This window comes from Lepidochelys kempii, chromosome 1 (genome assembly GCF_965140285.1).
Source record: "Lepidochelys kempii isolate rLepKem1 chromosome 1, rLepKem1.hap1, whole genome shotgun sequence".
Taxonomy (NCBI): Eukaryota; Metazoa; Chordata; order Testudines; family Cheloniidae; genus Lepidochelys; species Lepidochelys kempii.
The window spans coordinates 270784986-270804277 of NC_136380.1; the positions used below are offsets into that span (position 1 = coordinate 270784986).

Below are 19292 nucleotides of genomic sequence, written 5' to 3' on the forward strand. Positions count from 1 at the left end.
CATCTGACTATGCACACTGTTGTCTCTCTCTAGGAGTCCAGGCACCATCTCCTGACTAAGCCCCTGAGTGATTCTAACCTGGGGAAGGATTAGAATACTAAATTATGTGTGTGGCCCTGTCTGCTAGGCATGCTCAGAAGCTGCCTAACTCCACATAAAACAGCGTGGGGAGAAGAGGAGAACCTCTCCCCTTATAAAATGTAGTCTATAGTGGTTAGAGTACTCACAGGGGATGTGGGAGACCCCCCAGTTCAAGTCCCCTCTCTGTCTGAGAAGGAATTTAAACAGGGACCTGCCACCTCTCTGGTGGGTGCTCAAACCCCTGAGCTACGGAATAGTCTGATATTCAGTTGTAGGAAATTACTGGGGGTGGGTGGGTCAGACAATGATTTAATAAGAGCAGACATTGAGATTCAAGTTAAAGCTTTATAAACCATTAAAACACAAATTGTCATCACATGTCAAAACATACAAAGTAAATATGAAATCAAACTTCTTGAGCAGCATTTGTTCTTGTTTTGTCTATGTGTAAATTTTGGATTAATATAGAACTTTTTTCGTTGGTTGAAAGTGTACAGTGAAATAGACATTTACCGACATTTAGTGATAAAAATCTAATCCTTTCAAGCCTAACTGTTATAAAATGTAACCACACAGTTTTAGAGTCAGTGCTAGTGGATCTAAATGCAAGATCAGGGTCTTATTTAGTTTCCCCTATAAAAAAAGGGTCTACCAGCTCCTACAATAACATAAAACATTGTCTTTGAACTCAGCTTGCTTTTAAAACAAAACTGCACTGAAGGTGAACATTTCAGATAGTTATGAGCATACAATCACTGCTAGAGGATAAAAAGGGGGAAATAATCTAAGGCAGGAGGTGGCAGAAATGGAATACAGACAGCTGTGTGATTTGTTTAATTTAAAACGGAGTAAATGTAAATGTCATGCTCCTTTAAATAGCCAAGTAAAAATAACAGCTTTATCAAGGATAGCAAATAAATGTATACGTAGAAGCTTTCTTCAGACAACAGGGAGGAAAAATATTGGTTCTCCTCTCAGCTCCAGCCCTCTTTTTCTTGCAGCTCTTTCCCTGGGGATTCATATACTGCTACTTAGAGAATTAGCTGCCTGCTATTAATGAGGCTTACCTGCAACTAGAGCTGGTTAGAAAAGTGTAGGGCTGGCTCGCTACTTGATTAATTAACTCCATACCTGCCATAACCTAAATCCCTTCACCTCCTCCTATCAAATGTTGTATTACATATTGCTGTGGATACAGAGGGAGAGAGAGGAACTGGGCTGTTCATTAAATATCTCTACACACACTAAATTACAAATGAAGGGTGAGATTTCCAAAAGCGCTCAGTGTTGGCCTAACTTTGCCCTTGCTGAAGTCAATGGGAGCTTTCCCATGGACGTTAATGGCAGCAGATTTAGGCCAACTGATCAGTTTGAAAATCCCACTTGAGGTGGTTAAATGCAGAGATTAAAGAGCATTCTGAATAAAAGGTACATTAATGGCAATTTATTCCCTTCAGCCCCATGGCTTTAACACTGATTCCCTTAAAAAATTAAAAAATCAAACCAGCTGCTCCCCTAAAAGGCAAATATGAAGGAACACTGAAAACGTCTTATCTTCTGCTCTAGATATTACGAGTTAAGAGAGCTTTGCAAAGTACATGCATAACTGCTTGGCAACGTGTCAGTACATGAGTTGATAGAAATCTATTTACAGACAAAGAAGAATCAGGAAAAAAGTTCAAAATAAAAGAAAAAACAACCCATCAGAAAAATGTCTCATAGAAGCAACAAGATAGGTTTTCTGCTTACATAATCACTGCCAAATAGATAATGATTGCTTTAAAAAGCCTTGCATATAAACCGTTCACAGTACTAACAGGATAAACTGCAATCAAATCCTGGTGCGATTGAGGTGAAATACACTTGGGTATCTGTTCTAATTTTTTTTTTTTTTAATCACAGATATACAACCAACTGAATTAAAAATACATAAAAAAGAACCAGAAAAAGAGTAGTGGCAGGGGTGGGTTGAACTTGAGAGCAGACTGCACTGCAGGCTTGGGGTCCAGGTTTATAATGACCAAAGTTACTACTGCCTTATGGGAGCTCGGTGACCTGTGTCAAATGAGTTGTGACCTCAGTCCAGTTCTCAGATGAGAGACTGTCAGATCGTTGACAACCTCAGGAGAGAGAACACATACTGAATGGGTCTATAAACTAAATTATTAACACCCTTTCACCCTTAGAGATGGTCTTTCTACATGCAAGGTCAAGGTGGCATATTGACGTGTTGGTGCGAGGAAGCCTGTGCTGTATCTGTTCTGTGGATGAACAGACCACAGCAGTCTCCAGGGGTGAAATCCTGGCCCTACTGAAGTCAATGGGAGCTTGGCCATTGACTTCAATGGAGCCAGGATTTCACCCCAGGATACATGGCACAATTTTCAGTTGCCATAGGAGCTTGGACTCAATGCCTGTTGAAGTAGTTGGCAGTTTTTTCCTTGGCTTCAGTCAGCTTTAGAGCATCCCTGAATTTTCACCCACATACAATACGCTTGCTTTTAAAACAAACGGAACAGCATTCACAACATTTCGTATTTTTCAAACTGAATTTCTTCATTACTTAGAAGACCTGTTGCCTCTTTCTCAGCAGTGGGAATACAAACAAAGATGAAAATCATCATCAGATGGTACCCCATGCAATTCAGAAGGAGGTGGAAACAACAGCTGGCCATTACGAAGGAAAATATTCAATACTGGGGATGAAAAATTCTATGAAATAAATTCCAGAAAATCATGAGCAAGGACTTCTCTGGGTCACTTTGACCCCTGTGTGCGTAGATATTAGTATCAAGGATGTGGCAGTATGTATGCATAAGACCAAGTAACTTTTTCCAGCCTTTTCAGGCTCATTTGCTACCTTAATCAGTCTCTAAGAGCAGGTGGTTAAAGAGAGAGTTTAATCTTTTTTTTTTTTTTTAATGTAATTATTGCCATCTATCCAAATAATTTTCAATGGCTCATTTTCCATATCCAATTAAAGACAAGAGCAACAATGAGACACTGGCAGCAAGTTAACAATGGATCCCCAGGATCACACAGGCCTATGTTTGTTTAAAATAAAACAAGATTCTGGCATGAGTTTATCATTTTATGCCCAACAGCTTTGGTGAAAGCTAAGAAGGAAAAAGGACCCAAGACAGTATTATGAAAACACAGTCTGATGGAAAATTATAGGTAATACAATCTGCAAGCTATTTAGAAATGGATACATCTGATGGGGGGAGAGAAGCACTGTACAATAGTTTAAGTGGAGAGTTTTGTTTCTTAAATTTAACAGAAGCAAGCTTTTAATTTTTTTTTGTAAGATCACTGCCACCATATAAATATGCACAGTATGTTTTGGGAGGAAGAAACATGGTACCAAGACAGCTTGTGCTTATGGGCAAGGCTACTACATCCATTAGCCCAAAAAGTTTCCTGTTTTCAACACCAGCTAAACTCTGGATTAAAGCATTAGGTCCTCATCCAACTCCCATTGACTACAATGGCACACTGTAAGTATCCTCCCTCTCATCCTGGGAGGAAACCCTCCAAGACAGCGTGAAGGGATGATGATAGGACAGTGTGAGGAAGCTTGCATTGTTGTTGCCCAGGCTGTACCTATTCTGTGGATACATAAAAGGCCTTCAGGGGAGTCAAAATGGACCCTTCATCACTAAATTTACTTTATTACAAATAATCCATCATTCTTCCCCTCCCCCCCAACTAATATTTTTATCTGTTTCTCTGGAGTTGACCAAGTATGGTTACATCTTTCCGGTCACTTAACTAGAGGAAATAGTTTAAGACAGCACAGTACATTCTTTAAGCTCTTATTGGTGCTGTCAATGCTCTAGGCTTTTCAAAGGGAGACAGAAATGTAAACACAGCTGCTTATTGAAACTACATAAAACAAAAGCTACAAAACAAACTTCCTTTAGCTACAAAAAGATCGTAAGTTTGTACTCACACACACTAAATTGAAACATGATTCAAATGGAACACCCTGCAGCCCTAAGAAAGTCACTTGTCCATATCACGATAAATGTTTATTGAGTGCATGTACAGATCGTAATGTCAGATTTCACATATCTCATTGCAGTTGGAACCAAAGTCAAAGCCCTGAATGTCATATCTAGCTTTCAGGCGGGTTTGGGATGTGGAGAAGAGGTAGGGAAGTGCTCCTAAAAGAGTACACTTGATCCTCTCAACAGAGAGAGAGGATCATTTCCTACAGCCCTCAGGCATACAATGTAGCGCTAAACAGAATGCTCTTGATCTGACAAAGATCAACCCAGTGAGGCCAAAGCCCACCTCCTTCCTCCAAACATGTGGGGGGAAGCAGGGGTGCTGGAACAATTTTTATAGCGGAGTTGCTGAGAGCTATTGAACCAAACTGTAAACCCTGTATACAATGGAATCCATTTCAAGTCAGGAGGTGTGGCAGCAGCCCCCACACTCCTAGTTCCAGCACTTATAGGGAGACGACAGAGAGAAGGAATGAACCCTGTTGCCACCTGACCATGCAATTAAGAGGAGAGGTGGGGGAGAAACAGGAGAGAGAGAATACACACCCTACTGTCCCCACCACTTTAATGCCTGTCAGTGAGAGAAGGAAACCACCTGCTGTTACCCTTTGTGATCTCAAGATAGGCATTGAGGAGAAGACCAACCTTGTTTCCTGAAAGAACGAGGAGTACTCGTGGCACCTGAGAGACTAACAAATTTATCTAAGCATAAGCTTTTGTGGGCTAAAGCACAATTCATCAGATGCATGCAGTGGAAAATACAGTAGGTATACACACACACACACAGAACATGAAAAAATGGGGGTTGCCATACCAACTCTTAACGAGAGCAATCGATTAAGGTGGGCTATTATCAGCAGGAGGAAAAAAAAAACTTTTGTAGTGATAATCAGGATGGCCCATTTCAAACAGTTGACAAGAAGGTGTAACAGTAGGGGGAAAATTAGCATGGGGAAATAGTTTTTAGTTAGTGTAATGACTCATCTTATGACTTTCTTATGACTCAACAGCGTGCCCTTGTTGCCAAGAAGGCTAATGGCATTTTGGGCTGTATAAGTAGGGGCATTGCCAGCAGATCGAGGGACGTGATCTTTCCCCTCTATTTGACATTGGTGAGGCCTCATCTGGAGTACTGTGTCCAGTTTTGCGCCCCACACTACAAGAAGGATGTGGAAAAATTGGAAAGCGTCTGGCGGAGGGCAACAAAAATGATTAGGGGACTGGAACACATGATTTATGAGGAGAGGCTGAGGGAACTGGGATTGTTTAGTCTGCGGAAGAGAAGAATGGGGGGGAGGGAGGATTTGATAGCTGCTTTCCACTACCTGAAAGGGGGTTCCAAAAAGGATGGATCTAGGCTGTTCTCAGTGGTAGCAGATGACAGAACAAGGAGTAATGGTCTCAAGTTGCAATGGAGGAGGTTTAGATTGGATATTAGGAAAAACTTTTTCACTAGGAGGGTGGTGAAGCACTGGAATGCGTTACCTAGGAAGGTGGTGGAATCTCCTTCCTTTGAGGTTTTTAAGGTTAGTCTTGACAAAGCCCTGGCTGGGATGATTTAGTTGGGGATTGGTCCTGCTTTGAGCAAAGGGTTGGACTAGATGACCTCCTGAGGTCCCTTCCAACCCTGATATTCTAGCATTCTATGATCCACTCCCCATCTTTATTCAAGCCTAATTTAACGGTGTCCAGTTTGCAGATTAATTCCAATTCAGCAGTCTCTCACTGGAGTCTGTTTTTGAAGTTTTTTTGTTGAATAATTGTGACTTTTAGGTCTGTAATTGAGTGACCAAGGAGGTTGAAGTGTTTTCTGACTGGTTTTTGAATGTTATAATTCTTGACGTCTGATTTGTGTCCATTTATTCTTTTGCATAGAGACCAATGTACATGGCAGAGGGGTATTGCTGGCACATAATGGCATATATCATGTTGGTAGATGTGCAGGTGAATGAGCCTCTGATAGTGTGGCTGATGTGATTAGGTCCTATGATAGCGTCCCTTGAATAGATATGTGGACAGAGTTGGCAATGGGCTTTGTTGCAAGGATAGGTTCCTGGGTTAGTGTTTTTGTGGTGTGGTTCTGGTGAGTATTTGCTTCAGGTTGGGGGGCTGTCTGTAAGCAAGGACTAGCCTGTCTTCCAAGATCTGAGAGTGAGGGATTGTCCTTCAGGATAGGTTGTAGATCTTTGATGTGCTGGGGGCTGAAGGTGATGGCTAGTGGCGTTCTGTTATTTTCTTTGTTGGGCCTGTCCTGTAGTAGATGACTTCTGGGTACTCTTCTGGCTCTGTCAATCTGTTTCTTCACTTCAGCAGGTGGGTACTGTAGTTGTAAGAACGCTTGATCAAGATCTTGTCGGTGTTTGTCTCTGTCTGAGGGGTTGGAGCAAATGCGATTGTATCTTAGAGCTTGGCTGTAGACAATGGATCGTATGGTGTGGTCTGGATGAAAGCTGGAGACATGTGGGTAAGTATCGCAGTCAGTAGGTTTCGGGTATAGGGTGGTGTTTATGTGACTATCGCTTATTAGCACTGTAGTGTCCAGGAAGTGGATCTCTTGTGTGGACTGGTCCAGGCTGAGGTTGATGGTGGGATGGAAATTGTTAAAATCATGGTGGGATTCCTCAAGGGCTTCTTTTCCATGGGTCCAGATGATGAAGATGTCATTAGCATAGCGCAAGTAGAGTAGGGGCATTAGGGGACGAGAGCTGAGGAAGCGTTGTTCTAAGTCAGCCATAAAAATGTTAGCACACTGTGGGGCCATGCGAGTACCCATAGCAGTGCCATTGACTTGAAGGTATACATTGACTACCCCATGGGTGGGCCAAGGCAGGGCAGGAACAGGGTGAGAAGTACTTAGCAGCAGCAACATCCCACAAAAAGTAAGGAGAGAAGGTAAACCTGACAAAGCCCAAATGTGACTGGTCCTGAATTGGAATTCTCCCAAAGTGTGTGACCCACGCACAGTTTTGATGTGGAGAACAAACTTTAGAGCTGGGGAAGATCTTTACCAGCAACAAATTTGTTTTCTGAAATGTATAGGCTTTATCCAAAACTCTAAAATACATACAAGGACACACATCCCACACAAGGCAAAACTGCAACTCAAAAGAAAAAAATATACATCCAAATTTCCAAGACCCAAACACAATTTGCTGATCACACACTTCAGCAAACAGACCATGCATTAGAAAATACCTCCTTTATTAGTGGGAAGAAACACAATCTGACTCCATCTCCAAAATTCAGTAACGTAAGCCAATATAGCAGGTTAGCAATCGCTGTTTCACAAGTCCAACTTCAGCCTCAGACTTCTATCTGTTTTGATACGCCAGGTTCTTCCAGGAACAAACAAACAAAAAACAAACTGAAGAGAAGTGGGTTAAAAGAGGTTTTAGAAATAAATTTTTACACAAACATCTAAAATATAGAGAAAAATGTAATAAAGAGAAGACATTCCTGAACAGAGACCAGAATACAAAAACATTCTATCAAACAAACAAATCCCCTCCCTAACATGCATTTTCCATTCTGTATAAACACACGTTGGGTAACGGATTGCTGTTCCTAGAAAGAATTACATTTTGTTGCCAACAGCTGTAGCCTTTCATAGGCATCATAAACATTATATAGAAGATTTACACTTTTGACAAAGCCATAACATTGTCCACAGTAGAAAAAAAGCCTTTTTCTTACAAAATAGCCCTACTAGATTGTCCTTAATACTGAGCACAATAGTGGGTTTTCTGTTCAAAGGGTGATATTCACCCATAGGTGCTGGAACTAGGGGGTGCTTAAAGTGGTTTCCATCATATATATGGTTTACAGTTTGGTTCAATGGCTCTTAGCACCCCCACTATAAAAATTGTTCCAGCACCCCGGACTTCACCCCTTGCGTGTTTAAATGATGTATGAGCCCTGAGCTAGTGCTCCACCCAGGGGTGAACTGTTTCACCCTAGCTACTTTACAAACAAGAAATGACATCAGCAACTTAACTTAGCAACCGAACTACATGACTCTGAATCTCTCTGCTGATTTTTTGGCTTTACAATCATACCTTCCCGTTTGGGGGGCAAAAAAAAAAGTTTGTTGCCATATGATATATCCACACAAAACCAAAAAGCAAAAAACAAAAAAACCTACAGAGGAAACTAACTATTCACAAAGGGCTGTCAAATGCCCAAAGTAAACAAACGGGATGGGACGGGGAGAGAAAAATATATTGTTCTTCTCATGTCTTTCAGGTCTAGCAATCTTAGACCCCCCAATCCCATACCTACAGGCACGCACATACGTAAACTCAAGCATGCAGTGGGGATACCCCCCTTTCTTATGTAGTCGTAGGACTGGGGCCTTTTAGTGTTTCTAGTAACAACAGTAGGTAAAATATTTCCAAGCAGAATTGTCAGTTAACTGACTCCCTTATGTTATTAAAACTCAGAGGTGTTGCAAATTTTTTTGTATTTATTTACAAATGACCAAACAGACATATAGGGCCAAATTCTGTAATGACCTACAGCTATATTCTGTGTAGTTACTCCACTACTAATCACAGTGAGTTATAAGAGCTGTACATCACTACATAATTTGGCTCAGAGTGATTTGCCTAATGCTACACGATGAGTCAGTGGCAGAGTCTTGTTTAAAACTCAGACTCCTGGCTTCTATTCCACAGCTACTCAGTCCACTAGAGTACACTTATAGAGCTTTTAGAAAACCTCACTACAAATCTTATAATAGTAGTTGTTCTTCTAAAATTCCTGTAAAAATTTTTTTACTTGGAAAGGGGAAAAATAATAAAACAACTTCTCAGTAATTGAAGCAGCACTCTTTTATGACCATGAAACCACCAGAATGCATTTCCTAACTGAGTCAGAGATAGAATGAGGTTGATTTAGTGAAACAAAATGTTGAATAATTCAGAGTTCTGCTTAGCAAGATATTTAACAATGTTCACTCTTTTGCTTCTTTGGATGGGGGGAGACTAGTACACTGAATTTAGCAGTCTTAAATATGATCAACAACAAATCTTGATCAGCTATGAAATTCAACCTGCCTTCAAGGAACAAATTATTATATGCCAACAAGCTTTGCACAGTTTGGGGCTATGTGGCTTGAGCCAACAAAATCCAGGTAAATCCTGACTTGAGTGGGATTATTTCCATGGGTAAGCATTTCTCCTATTAATAAAGGATTTGGTTCATAAAATGAATTTCAAATGATCAGAGTGTAAATAACGTTAAATACATATACTGCAGGTTCTTTTCATTTAGACAGATTCTCTCAAACATATTGTCATTAACAAACTATGATTCACAGATGATGCTCCCACAAAAGTCAGTGGGAGTCTTTCTATTGACTTTGAAAGGAGTTGGCTCAGGATCTTACCTACTATGGCCTTGACACAAAAGAGCACTTAAACATGTGCTTTAACTTGAAGCACAAGAAGCCTTATTGACTGCAATGAAGCTATTTACATGGGTAAAGTTGAACACATGCCTAAATGTTCTCCTTAATCATGGCCTAACTGAACTGAATCAGTCACTTTAAAGTACTTTCTTGTTTTCTATACTCCATAATTATTACAAGAGAAATTTCAAAAAGTGAAAATAAGACATTACACGTCATTTCATCAGAACAATCAAGATTTTAGTATAACGAAGCAATGCCCAACAATGTGAATTGCTGTACCTAAAACACCGAAGTAGAAATATATTAAGAACTTCAGGCAACCATAGATTGCAGAGATCTGCAGAGCATTTTGCTACTGGTGGTATTGCCCCTCCTGAATACTTTTTACATCTCATCAAAATCTATCTTTGTCCCTCCCCCGTCTCTCCCCATCGGATCTGTGCAGCTCCCAAACATCAGCCAACAGCCTGAGAGGAGGGAAGTGCTGTTATCTCCATTTTACAGAAGGTTTAACAGAGGAATTATGTGATTTATCAGGACTATGCAGAATGTCTGACATAGTCTTAGAGTAGGAACCCCATCTCCTAAGTGCCAGTCCAGTGCCTTAGCCACAAAACTAATCTCCTCCATGACTACGAATCACATAGGAAAATATTCAATTGTTCTGTTAATACCTTTTGTCTTTACTACCTAACAGGAAGAGACTGCATGTTTCAGGCCAGAAAGAACTAGGAAGCTGGCAAATAAAAACATAATTTCTTTAAAATTCTCATAACAGATTTAAGGAAACATTAGCTATAGTATACGGGGCATGTCTAAAGCAATTTTCAGCTGATCATCTCAAAGTACTTTAAAAATACCAACAAGCTAAACCTCACACCAATGTAAGATCTTATCTCCATTTTACAGACAGGGAAACCAAGGCAGAGAAATATAGGTGCTGATCCAACAAAGCACTTAAGCACATGCTTAACGTTAAGTCAGCAAGAACTAGTTATGTGCTTACATGCTTTGTTGGACTGGGGCCCATGGACACACAAGTCAGTGGCAGCGCTATCCATCCTGATCACCCAAACAGCTGTAAACAGTAAATGAGTCTTTGACCCCCATCCATGCTGGATTTTTAACCATTCCACAGTCAGTTTAAGTAGGGTCCCAGCATTCCAAGTTTTAACGTGCTTTGTCCAACCAGTGTGGACAATTCCATACTATTTCAAACCCACATTTAAAAACTATACTTCAAGGGTTCCACATTGGCCAGCCAAACCACTTCAGAAATCATTTTAGCAGGAACTGTGTTTAAACTCCTTAAAAGTCCATTCTAGATGAGCTTAAAGTTTATTATTCTAAACAGTACAAAGTATTTAAATGTATATAGTGTCATATAATTTAAATAGGATAATTCTATTTTTCATGGTTCTTGATACTCATTTAATGAGCTTGGAAAATACTCTCCTCTAACAATTCCTTCTTTTTCATTTGGCAAACGTAGGGTTTTTCTCTCTTTCTAGACTTTTAAATGGAACAGAAATGAATGTTTGTTGTTTAAAAACACAGAACAAGGCTATTCATGCCAAACTGTCTTTGTTTGCATACAAGCAGCACTGGAGAGGTCACCACAGTTAGCATCCTATTTTAAGGGTATCCGCTGCTTAAGGCGCGATGGGTGCTCTGTTCTCGGACTCCTGCAGTACAGAATCAGATATCAGGTATGGCTATTTGCTTGCTATCTTGTTTTCATATTCCGTGTTGCTACAATAAAAATAAAAAGGCACACTAATCTAGTCTGGAGCCCTTTTCTAGATTACACACAGAGTTTGGCAATAGGAATATCAAGCAGAGGCAACCACTTGAAACCAAACAACATAATGTACATAGATAAAATACATTAGTCACAAACTATTTACTGTAAGAAAAAAACAATCTAAGAAAGAATACGAATCTGCAACTGTCCTTCTAATATCAAACTGTATGATGCTGCTGAACATACTTGAGGGTCCAATGCATGTAACTGTAAAGATTATTCAGACGATAAATAAGTAGCAAATGTATATACCACTAATCTACAACAAGCAAAAATATTACCATGATGGGTCAGAGCAATGAGGCATTTTTCAACACTGTTTAATACTGCAGGTACACACTGTGATTATAGCTCATACAACTCATGCCCACCCATTATATATGTTTTTTATTCTCAATAAATGGTGAACATTATTGAGCCATTTCTGCAGTAAGAGAGAAAGCATAAAATGCTGTCTACACAGGTCCAGCAAAAAAAGTGACTGTGTTTTTGATGGAATATGATGAGAATGTTAAATTATGCAAATTTAGCACTCAAAAAATAAAATCAAGAAATACCAAAATTTAAAGTTGCACATTCATGCTAAAAATCTACTTCCCGGTATGTATGTATGATGATACAAAACCTGATTCTGATCTCACTTACATGGGTGTAAATCAGGGGTAACACCACTGAACCAATGCACTTTCACCGGTGTAAGTCAAAGAATCATTCAAAAATCTTTAATCACATAATGGTTCTCAACCTCCACCATATATTATCATTCCTTCCTCTCCATGCCCCTTCCCCGTCCCCAAAACTCAGATACACGTTTGTGGCATCTTGTAACTTTTAGGAATGGTGCTGCTTCCACCTTAGCTCATTTCCAAACTTTGGAAAGTTTCAAGAGAATGAAACCAATTGCACATCCTACTTCAATCCCACCATGTTAGAAGGGCACCACGGGGGAAATTTACATTGTTCTGCACCCTCTCCCCCAGAGCCGTTTCAAGGGCACGGCAAATTGGGGCAACTGCCCCGGCCCCCCGCTTTGTGGGGACCCACGCTTCATGAGGAGGCGGGCAGGGAGGTGAGGCGGGAGTCAGCGGGCAGGGAGGGGGGAGGAGGAGCCCCCCTACCAACCTTCCCCTCCCCCCTAAGCTTCCCGCTCACCAGCTGGCCCCGTCAATCGGTGCCTCCCCCTCCCTCCCAGTGCCTACCGCCAATCAGCTGTTTTGTAGCATCTGGACTTGGTGCTGGGGAGAGGATAGAACTGGGTGGAGAAGAGGCAGGGCAGGGGTGGGGTAGGGGCAGGACCTGGGCAGAGCCGGGGGTGGGAGCACCCCCCAGCAGATAGAAACTTGGTGCCTATGTCCCGGGCCCCACACCCCCGTAGGGACAGCCCTGCTCTCCCCACCCACCAGGTTAGCCCTTTACCTCCTCCCAGGGCAGCGAGTGCCACACTTTTGTGAAACACTGCCTTATACAATACAAAGGAAATGTGTCAAGGTAGAAAAATGTACTCAACTTCTATTGCCTTTGGATCAGGCCTATGCTGAAGGTGCACAACAAACGAGGAAAATGTTTTTTGCTTTGCCTCATTGATTACTCCACCCGTAAGATGTGCAGCGAATGAGGAGTTTCACTGAGTACCTTCAATAAATATCCATCACTGTGTAGCTAAATCAGCTGGGAGCACCCCTGCTGTGTAGCCTTCCTTAGCTATGCACCTTCACAAGTGTAGAGAGAAAAATCTTGTGAAAAAACTTACCTGCACAGAACATTTTTCTTTCAGTGCATTGTAACATGGCCAAATCAAGGCCAGTTTCCAGCCAAACGCTCAAAGGCTCGGAAGTAAGGACTAATTCCCTGCTAACTTCACACCATTTTGGCACTACAGCTGTTAAAAAAATGTTGCCAGTGTCTTTTTATGATGAGGGAAGTGCATTTTATTCACTCTCCTTGTACTTAAAAATATTTGAATAATTTCATACATACTTTTTCTTTTTTTTTTTTTAATCACTTTCAAGCAAAGCTGAACCCTAGAAAATTTCAGACTGGAAGTAGAAGGTTTTGGAAATATACTGGTAAGTGTCAAGACACTAAGGGTTAGAATACAAATTTGTGCAATTTTAATGTCTCTCAGCTCCTTGTCCTGCTGTAATTGAGCAATGGACAGGAGGTTTGCGGGACTGGTCCTAGATATTTAAGATGGAGGGCATGAGTCCCATTTACACCAAGGCCTACTTTACACTGCTCTGGGAGCGTAAAGGGTACTTAAAGTTGACATAAACGTACATTTACACCTCCTTACACTGTCAAAGTGGGGGAAAAGCAGCCTTAGTGTAAATGAGAATCAAACCCAAAATCAAGTTTGCATCATTCCTAAAACTAAACACTAATGTACATTTGATCTCACTGGGACCTGCTGCATTCTTAGCTGTTCTTGTGTCACTATCATATTTTTATGCTTCCATAGAGGCTGTTGGAGTCTACTTGTAATGCTATAGGTAGTTTATCAAGCAGTAAACAACAAAAAAGCTAACAAATATCCATCCATTAAAACAAAACAAAAAAACAGAATAAAACCCCTATTAAAAAAAAAAAAACACACACACGCACACAACATATATTTTATGGACTGAACCCTTGTGACTGATGAGGTGGTTTATAGACCTGTTCTTCAGCTAGTTAACACCATTCCTAAGCTTACAGCAGAGTCCTCTTTTGGCCAGGAGGTCTAGTGTCTCCTTCCTTGGGAGGCTGTGGAAACTTCTTCACTGGAGGTTTTCAAAAGGAGGCTGGATAGCCATCTCTCTTGGATGGTTCAGACACAACAAATCTTGCATCTTGACAGGGGGTTAGCCTAGACGACTCTTCTAACCCCCTGATTCTTTCCTGCCTGGGCCCTCCAGATTCTGCTCCTCCTGAACCAACGCTCATCTTTTTCCCCCCTCTGCTGGGCTGCCTATCAGGACCTAGGAACCTAGCCTAGCCTCTGCTCATCTCACAGGATCTGCATTACTTCCTCTCACTCAGCAGACTCTCAAGAAATATGGTCTGTGGCCAACCATGGGCACCATGCATCAGGTCTACGTGGCACTGCCTCTCTCATCCCAAATGATGATATCAACACAGTCAAGAAAGTGCAGCTCTTTGGTTACTAACATCAAAGCCAACGTCAAAACCACAAAAAGAAAAGGAGTACTTGTGGATTTTCTTTTTGCGAATACAGACTAACACGGCTGTTACTCTGAAACCTGTCAAAACCACAGTGATAGTTCTGGTCTTACCTACAAGATCCTCTGCCATAGTTTCCTTACGCTTTCTCTCCAACTGGTCTCTCACCCATGGAAACTCCTGTAAGGAATCTAAGAACGTCCGAAAGGCCTTGGGTCCTCTGGTAGGAAGGATATCTAGAAGCATCATGGTTTTTCTGTGATTGGTGGCTTGGGACTTTATTTCTTGAAGGTGGTTTTCTGTTAGAATGCCTTCCTGGTAGAGGTAGTGAATGATGAGCCCCTCCACCAGCACCTCTGAGCAGAGCACCAGCCGCAGGGAACGCAGAACCTGCTTGTCTCTGGCATCCATCTGTCACGAGGCGTGTGAGAGAAGAAGCAGGACACGTGAGATATTAAAATGCTTCAGTTTTTAAGATCAAAGAAAGCTATTTTACTGTTCAAAGTGTTTAAAAAGAAAACCACCCTCTGATCAGCCAAAGTGGGAACCATATATCACTGCTCAGACACCTTTTTTTCTGCTGGGATTTCATGTACCGCCTCAGCTGCGAGTTGATTTCTTACCTCTCAGACTGCACCTGGGGCCATGAATTTGGGACCTGATCCTTCTCCCACTGAAGTTAATGTGTGTTTGCCTTAGTGTAGACTTAGATGGGAGCAGAACTGAAACACTAAGGCCACAATCCTGTAAACTCCTTGGAACAGGGATGCAGCTGGATCACTGGCAGGCTTGGGGCCTTGAGATTAAAATAGCATGTTTCTGAGTCAATTGCTTTTTTTGCAGGAAGTGAAAAACTGAGAATTAGGGCAGGACAGACTTACTGCGAAAGGATTTAAAAGGAAAGAGCTCAAGATCTTTTCTGTATCTGAAACAGCTCAGCTTGTATTAAAAACAATAGAATTAGTTGTCTTTAATTACTTGGGTGTACACTCAATGCAAGACACCCATTAGAAACACTCCTGGTGCCCCATAAACCAAAATATTTCAAGGATTAACCTGGTAGTTCCTATATGAAAGACAGTTTTTGCATGGAGTCAACCATTTCCTGAGAGAAGAAAAAGCTAGTGCTGCTCTCGCTTCCTCTCCTCTCAACCTCAGTTGAACTCTTTTTGCCGCACACACACCCATCTTCCCAGCATATAACATTCCACAACTCCCCTCCCACATGGCTCCCTTCCAGAAAGCCAAGGCCACTCAGGCTGTTTGTAAGAGATTAGAGGAGCCAAGATTGCACTGATGAGCAGTCCTGATCCTTGCCAAGAGCTGCTGGGGGAAGGGGGAAATGGAGTGAGGTGTGTACATGTCTTAGATATTTACAAAGGACCAACAACCCCTTTGTGTTTTTAAATGATGCTTAAATACCAGTGTCTTTCAGGCTGGGAAGAGAGCTCCCAAAGTCTAGATATTTGGAGGGGGAAGGCGCTAGACAGGGAACCAAGCAGAAGACCTGGAGACTTACCATGATCCATTCCTGAGGTGAAATCAGCCTAGAAGGAGAGTTTAAAGATGGAGCACAACTAAAAGCAAAGAGCTCCCCCTTTCTCACTAATTTCCCCCTCCTGACTGTTGCAGTGAGAGCTCCCCCTCCTGTTCCAATCTACTATAACCACTGTCTGGAAGGGATCCAAGATCAAGCTAGAGGAGGCTTTTTTTTTTTTTTTTTTTTAAAGTAAATAATAGTGATGGTGGAGGGGAAGAGAGAGAAGAAACACCACATCATCCCTATTACAGAAAACTGCTGTCCACCAAGCAAGAAGACCAAAGTTACAGTAAAGTCAAAAATTTCCCAAGTATTTCTAAATATTTGTGATTTTTCAATTTCAGGACCAGACTAAGAAACATTCACTAACTCAGTGGTACTTGTACAGTCCCTGACTTGCACATTGGTATTGCTATAGACACAGGGGAAATCACTATTTGCATGCATACATTGATGTGGAAGCACACTAGAAGTGAAAGTTGAAAATCTGGCTCTGACTAGCTTCCTCATACCCATTTATTTAACCTTTGAAATAAACACTCTAGCTTTTCCCCGGATTTAATAGATATTATATTAATTGGTTTCTCTGCAAGTCAATAATAATTTGGATTGGATCCCTAGGACTCCTGGCACGTTGCAATAGGGAAGTTAGTGCCTGGTTAGGAAGGAATGATGTGAGCCATTAACTCCAAACGGCCTCATTATTATCTTATCAGGGCTGGAAGGTTTTTCCCAGCTTTTTCAGTTGGAAAATGCTCCATAAACGACATAGATTCACACTTCAGAAGTTATCAATACATAATTTAGAAAACAGGTGCATCCATTACAATAAAGAACAAACAGATTGGCTATTGCCATTCATATTACTCGCGCTGCACGTCTAGTATTTTCTGTAGCTCATCTAATCTAGCAGGTAAGATTTAGGGTTCCCCCCCTCCTCATGATTACTTTATGCAAGAGGAATAATGTCATAAAGCTGTAGGGAGACATTTGTCGTTTCATTGAATCGATATATGCGGCTACTGTCTCAGACACTGTGTAAATACACATAGCTCCAGAACGCCACCTGAAATTCATTGAGAACTTTATAGCTTTTCCGCAGGAGATGAAACTGTCTCAGGGGTTCTGGGGTGGCTGGTAATTTAACTCTAGCAACACAGGAATCCACCAACAAATTACACTTACTATACATCAGACTGAGTCTGGCTGTTTTTTCACAGCCGTGTGTCCGTAAAACAGACAGGACAAAGCCCGTAGCTACGGTAGCTGGGTAGGAGTGGATCTCATGCCCTGAGGGGTGCAAGGCAGGAGCGTTGTAGCCTCCCGTGCTAACCGGAGACCCGGGTCAGCAGCAGCAGCACCATAAATCACAGCAGCACTGCGTGTCTCCGCAAAGCCACCACATCACTATAAACTGAGCCGGTAGCAGGATGCGTCAGTCCTGTGGAAGCTGCTGCGGGAGGACAGCCTACCATGGCTGGACCTGCCTTGGTGTGTGCGTGTGCCTGTAAGTGCCTGGATTGATCTTCCAAAGCCAGCGCCGCTGGGGGCAGCAGGAAAGGTGCAGAGATCATAAGAAGCGGGCTAGACAAGAGGCCGGAGGAAAGGAGCGTGCAAGGCCAGCCCCCAGGGCAGGGGCAGCAGGGCTCCCAGCCAGCGCCTGGGGAAAGCACTGCGGAGCCGGCGTTCTCTCCCCGCTCACTGAAGCGTACTTACAGCCGGAAAGCCGGGGATTACACACGCTCCCGGCCCGGGGCTGGAGGCACCATCTTTGTTGAAGGCAAAAGGGCTGAACAGGAAATGCCCTGCCTCCATCCTTCTTAAGGGGACGAGTCCTCCAGAGGAAATGCAGCAGCCATGTTTGTTGAGGTCAAATGCTTTGCCGTAGAAAGCGCAGCAGCCATCAGTGTTGTGGACACAGGCACTCCCAAGTGTTAGACTAGCAGAGAGCACTTACCTAGAACATGCCATGTAAGTGTAACATGAGTTGTAATCGCTACCCCTGAGAGATTGTTCTTTGTCTGGAGCGGTGTTGTAGCCCTAGCAGTCCCAGTGCAAAGGCAAAATCTTTTATTGGACACACCTCTGTTAGTAAGAGAGACAAGCTTTCTAGCTACACAGAGCACTTCTGCCGGGGGGGAGGGGGGGGAAGATTGGTCTTTGTCATTAGCAGCCAACTTGATTTGTTACAGTGCTCATATGTCCATCCATGAAACAAGATGACTATTTAAAATGGTCAAAAGTCAGAACTGTGATAGTTAAGGTTGAACATGTAACCTTAATTCTGCCCCATTGTGCATATGCATTAAAGTACAGTCATTTAATTTTAATCAATAGCAAACTGTAAAATCTATAGAAGTATAATTATAATATCAAAAAATCCATTGGAAGGGAACAGTTTGGCTCAATATTTAGATTTTGCACAAATTAAGAAAACCTTCCTTTATTACAAATGCTGCTACGTTTTATTCCAATGGAAAATTTTTTTAAACAAACTTCTACAGTGATTACAACTCAAAAAATGCAGTACTAAAAATGTACAAATTAAACTGACTGTAAACAAAGGTGAAATTGACTTGATTGTCCAAACTGAGGGAAATTCAAAAAAGTAAACAACATAGTAAGAGAAAAGCAAATTGAGTTTTTAAAATGTTGTCAGTTTTAAAAATCTAAGATGTCATTATTAGTAATACAGACTCCAGTTCTGCAACACACACACATATTTAACTTTACTCACTGTGAGTAGTCCCATTAACGACAATGAGGGCAAGTAGTTAAGTAAGCACATGTCTTTACAGGATCTGGGCCATCAGTGAGCCTGCAATTGCATGTGCACAGCAGAGCCCCCTTCTGCATTGTAGGATGGAGTCCATAGGCAAAACAAAATGTTTCCTCACACCACATGACTTTTCACTCGAAGTGCCCCTTTTAAACTGAGATAGACAGAACTAAGGCTCCCTATTCCAGAATTAGTTTGGTATTACTAAATTTACCAAGTGACTATAGTGAGAATTCATATTTATGGACAAACTCACTTTGGGGTGTTCAGGGTTTTTTTTTTTATACCTGTAATGTTCTTTCACAACTGTTTTTGTGAATGGAGATGAATTTAGCAACCTTGTTTTAAAATAAAAAAACAAACAAACCCTACAACAAAAAAACAAGCACCAAAAATGCTGGGAATTCCTTTTTTTTTTTTTTAAGGTTTTAATGAATGATCATTGTTTCACAAGTAATGGGAAGAATGGCTGTAGCACTGAAATGATTATGCACACAGGAGAGTGGGAA

At 41.6% G+C, this 19292-nt stretch overlaps 1 protein-coding gene across 3 annotated transcripts in view; it reads right to left on the minus strand.

Annotated features, from left to right (window-relative positions):
• CRADD (CARD and death domain containing adaptor protein) overlaps window positions 1-18046 on the minus strand; it is a 95598-nt gene extending 77552 nt beyond the window's left edge. The window contains exons 1-2 of one of the 3 annotated variants that reach the window (XM_073327543.1): window positions 17962-18046; window positions 14578-14875 (exon numbers count right to left, since the gene is read on the minus strand). In XM_073327543.1, the coding sequence (XP_073183644.1) occupies window positions 14578-14875 (298 nt within the window). In that variant the 5' untranslated portion in view covers window positions 17962-18046. Of the gene's footprint in view, window positions 1-14577; window positions 14876-17189; window positions 17697-17720; window positions 17862-17961 lie in introns of those variants that run through there. The other 2 variants (XM_073327542.1, XM_073327544.1) reach the window with 2 other exon arrangements.
• Window positions 18047-19292: the final 1246 nt, after the last annotated feature.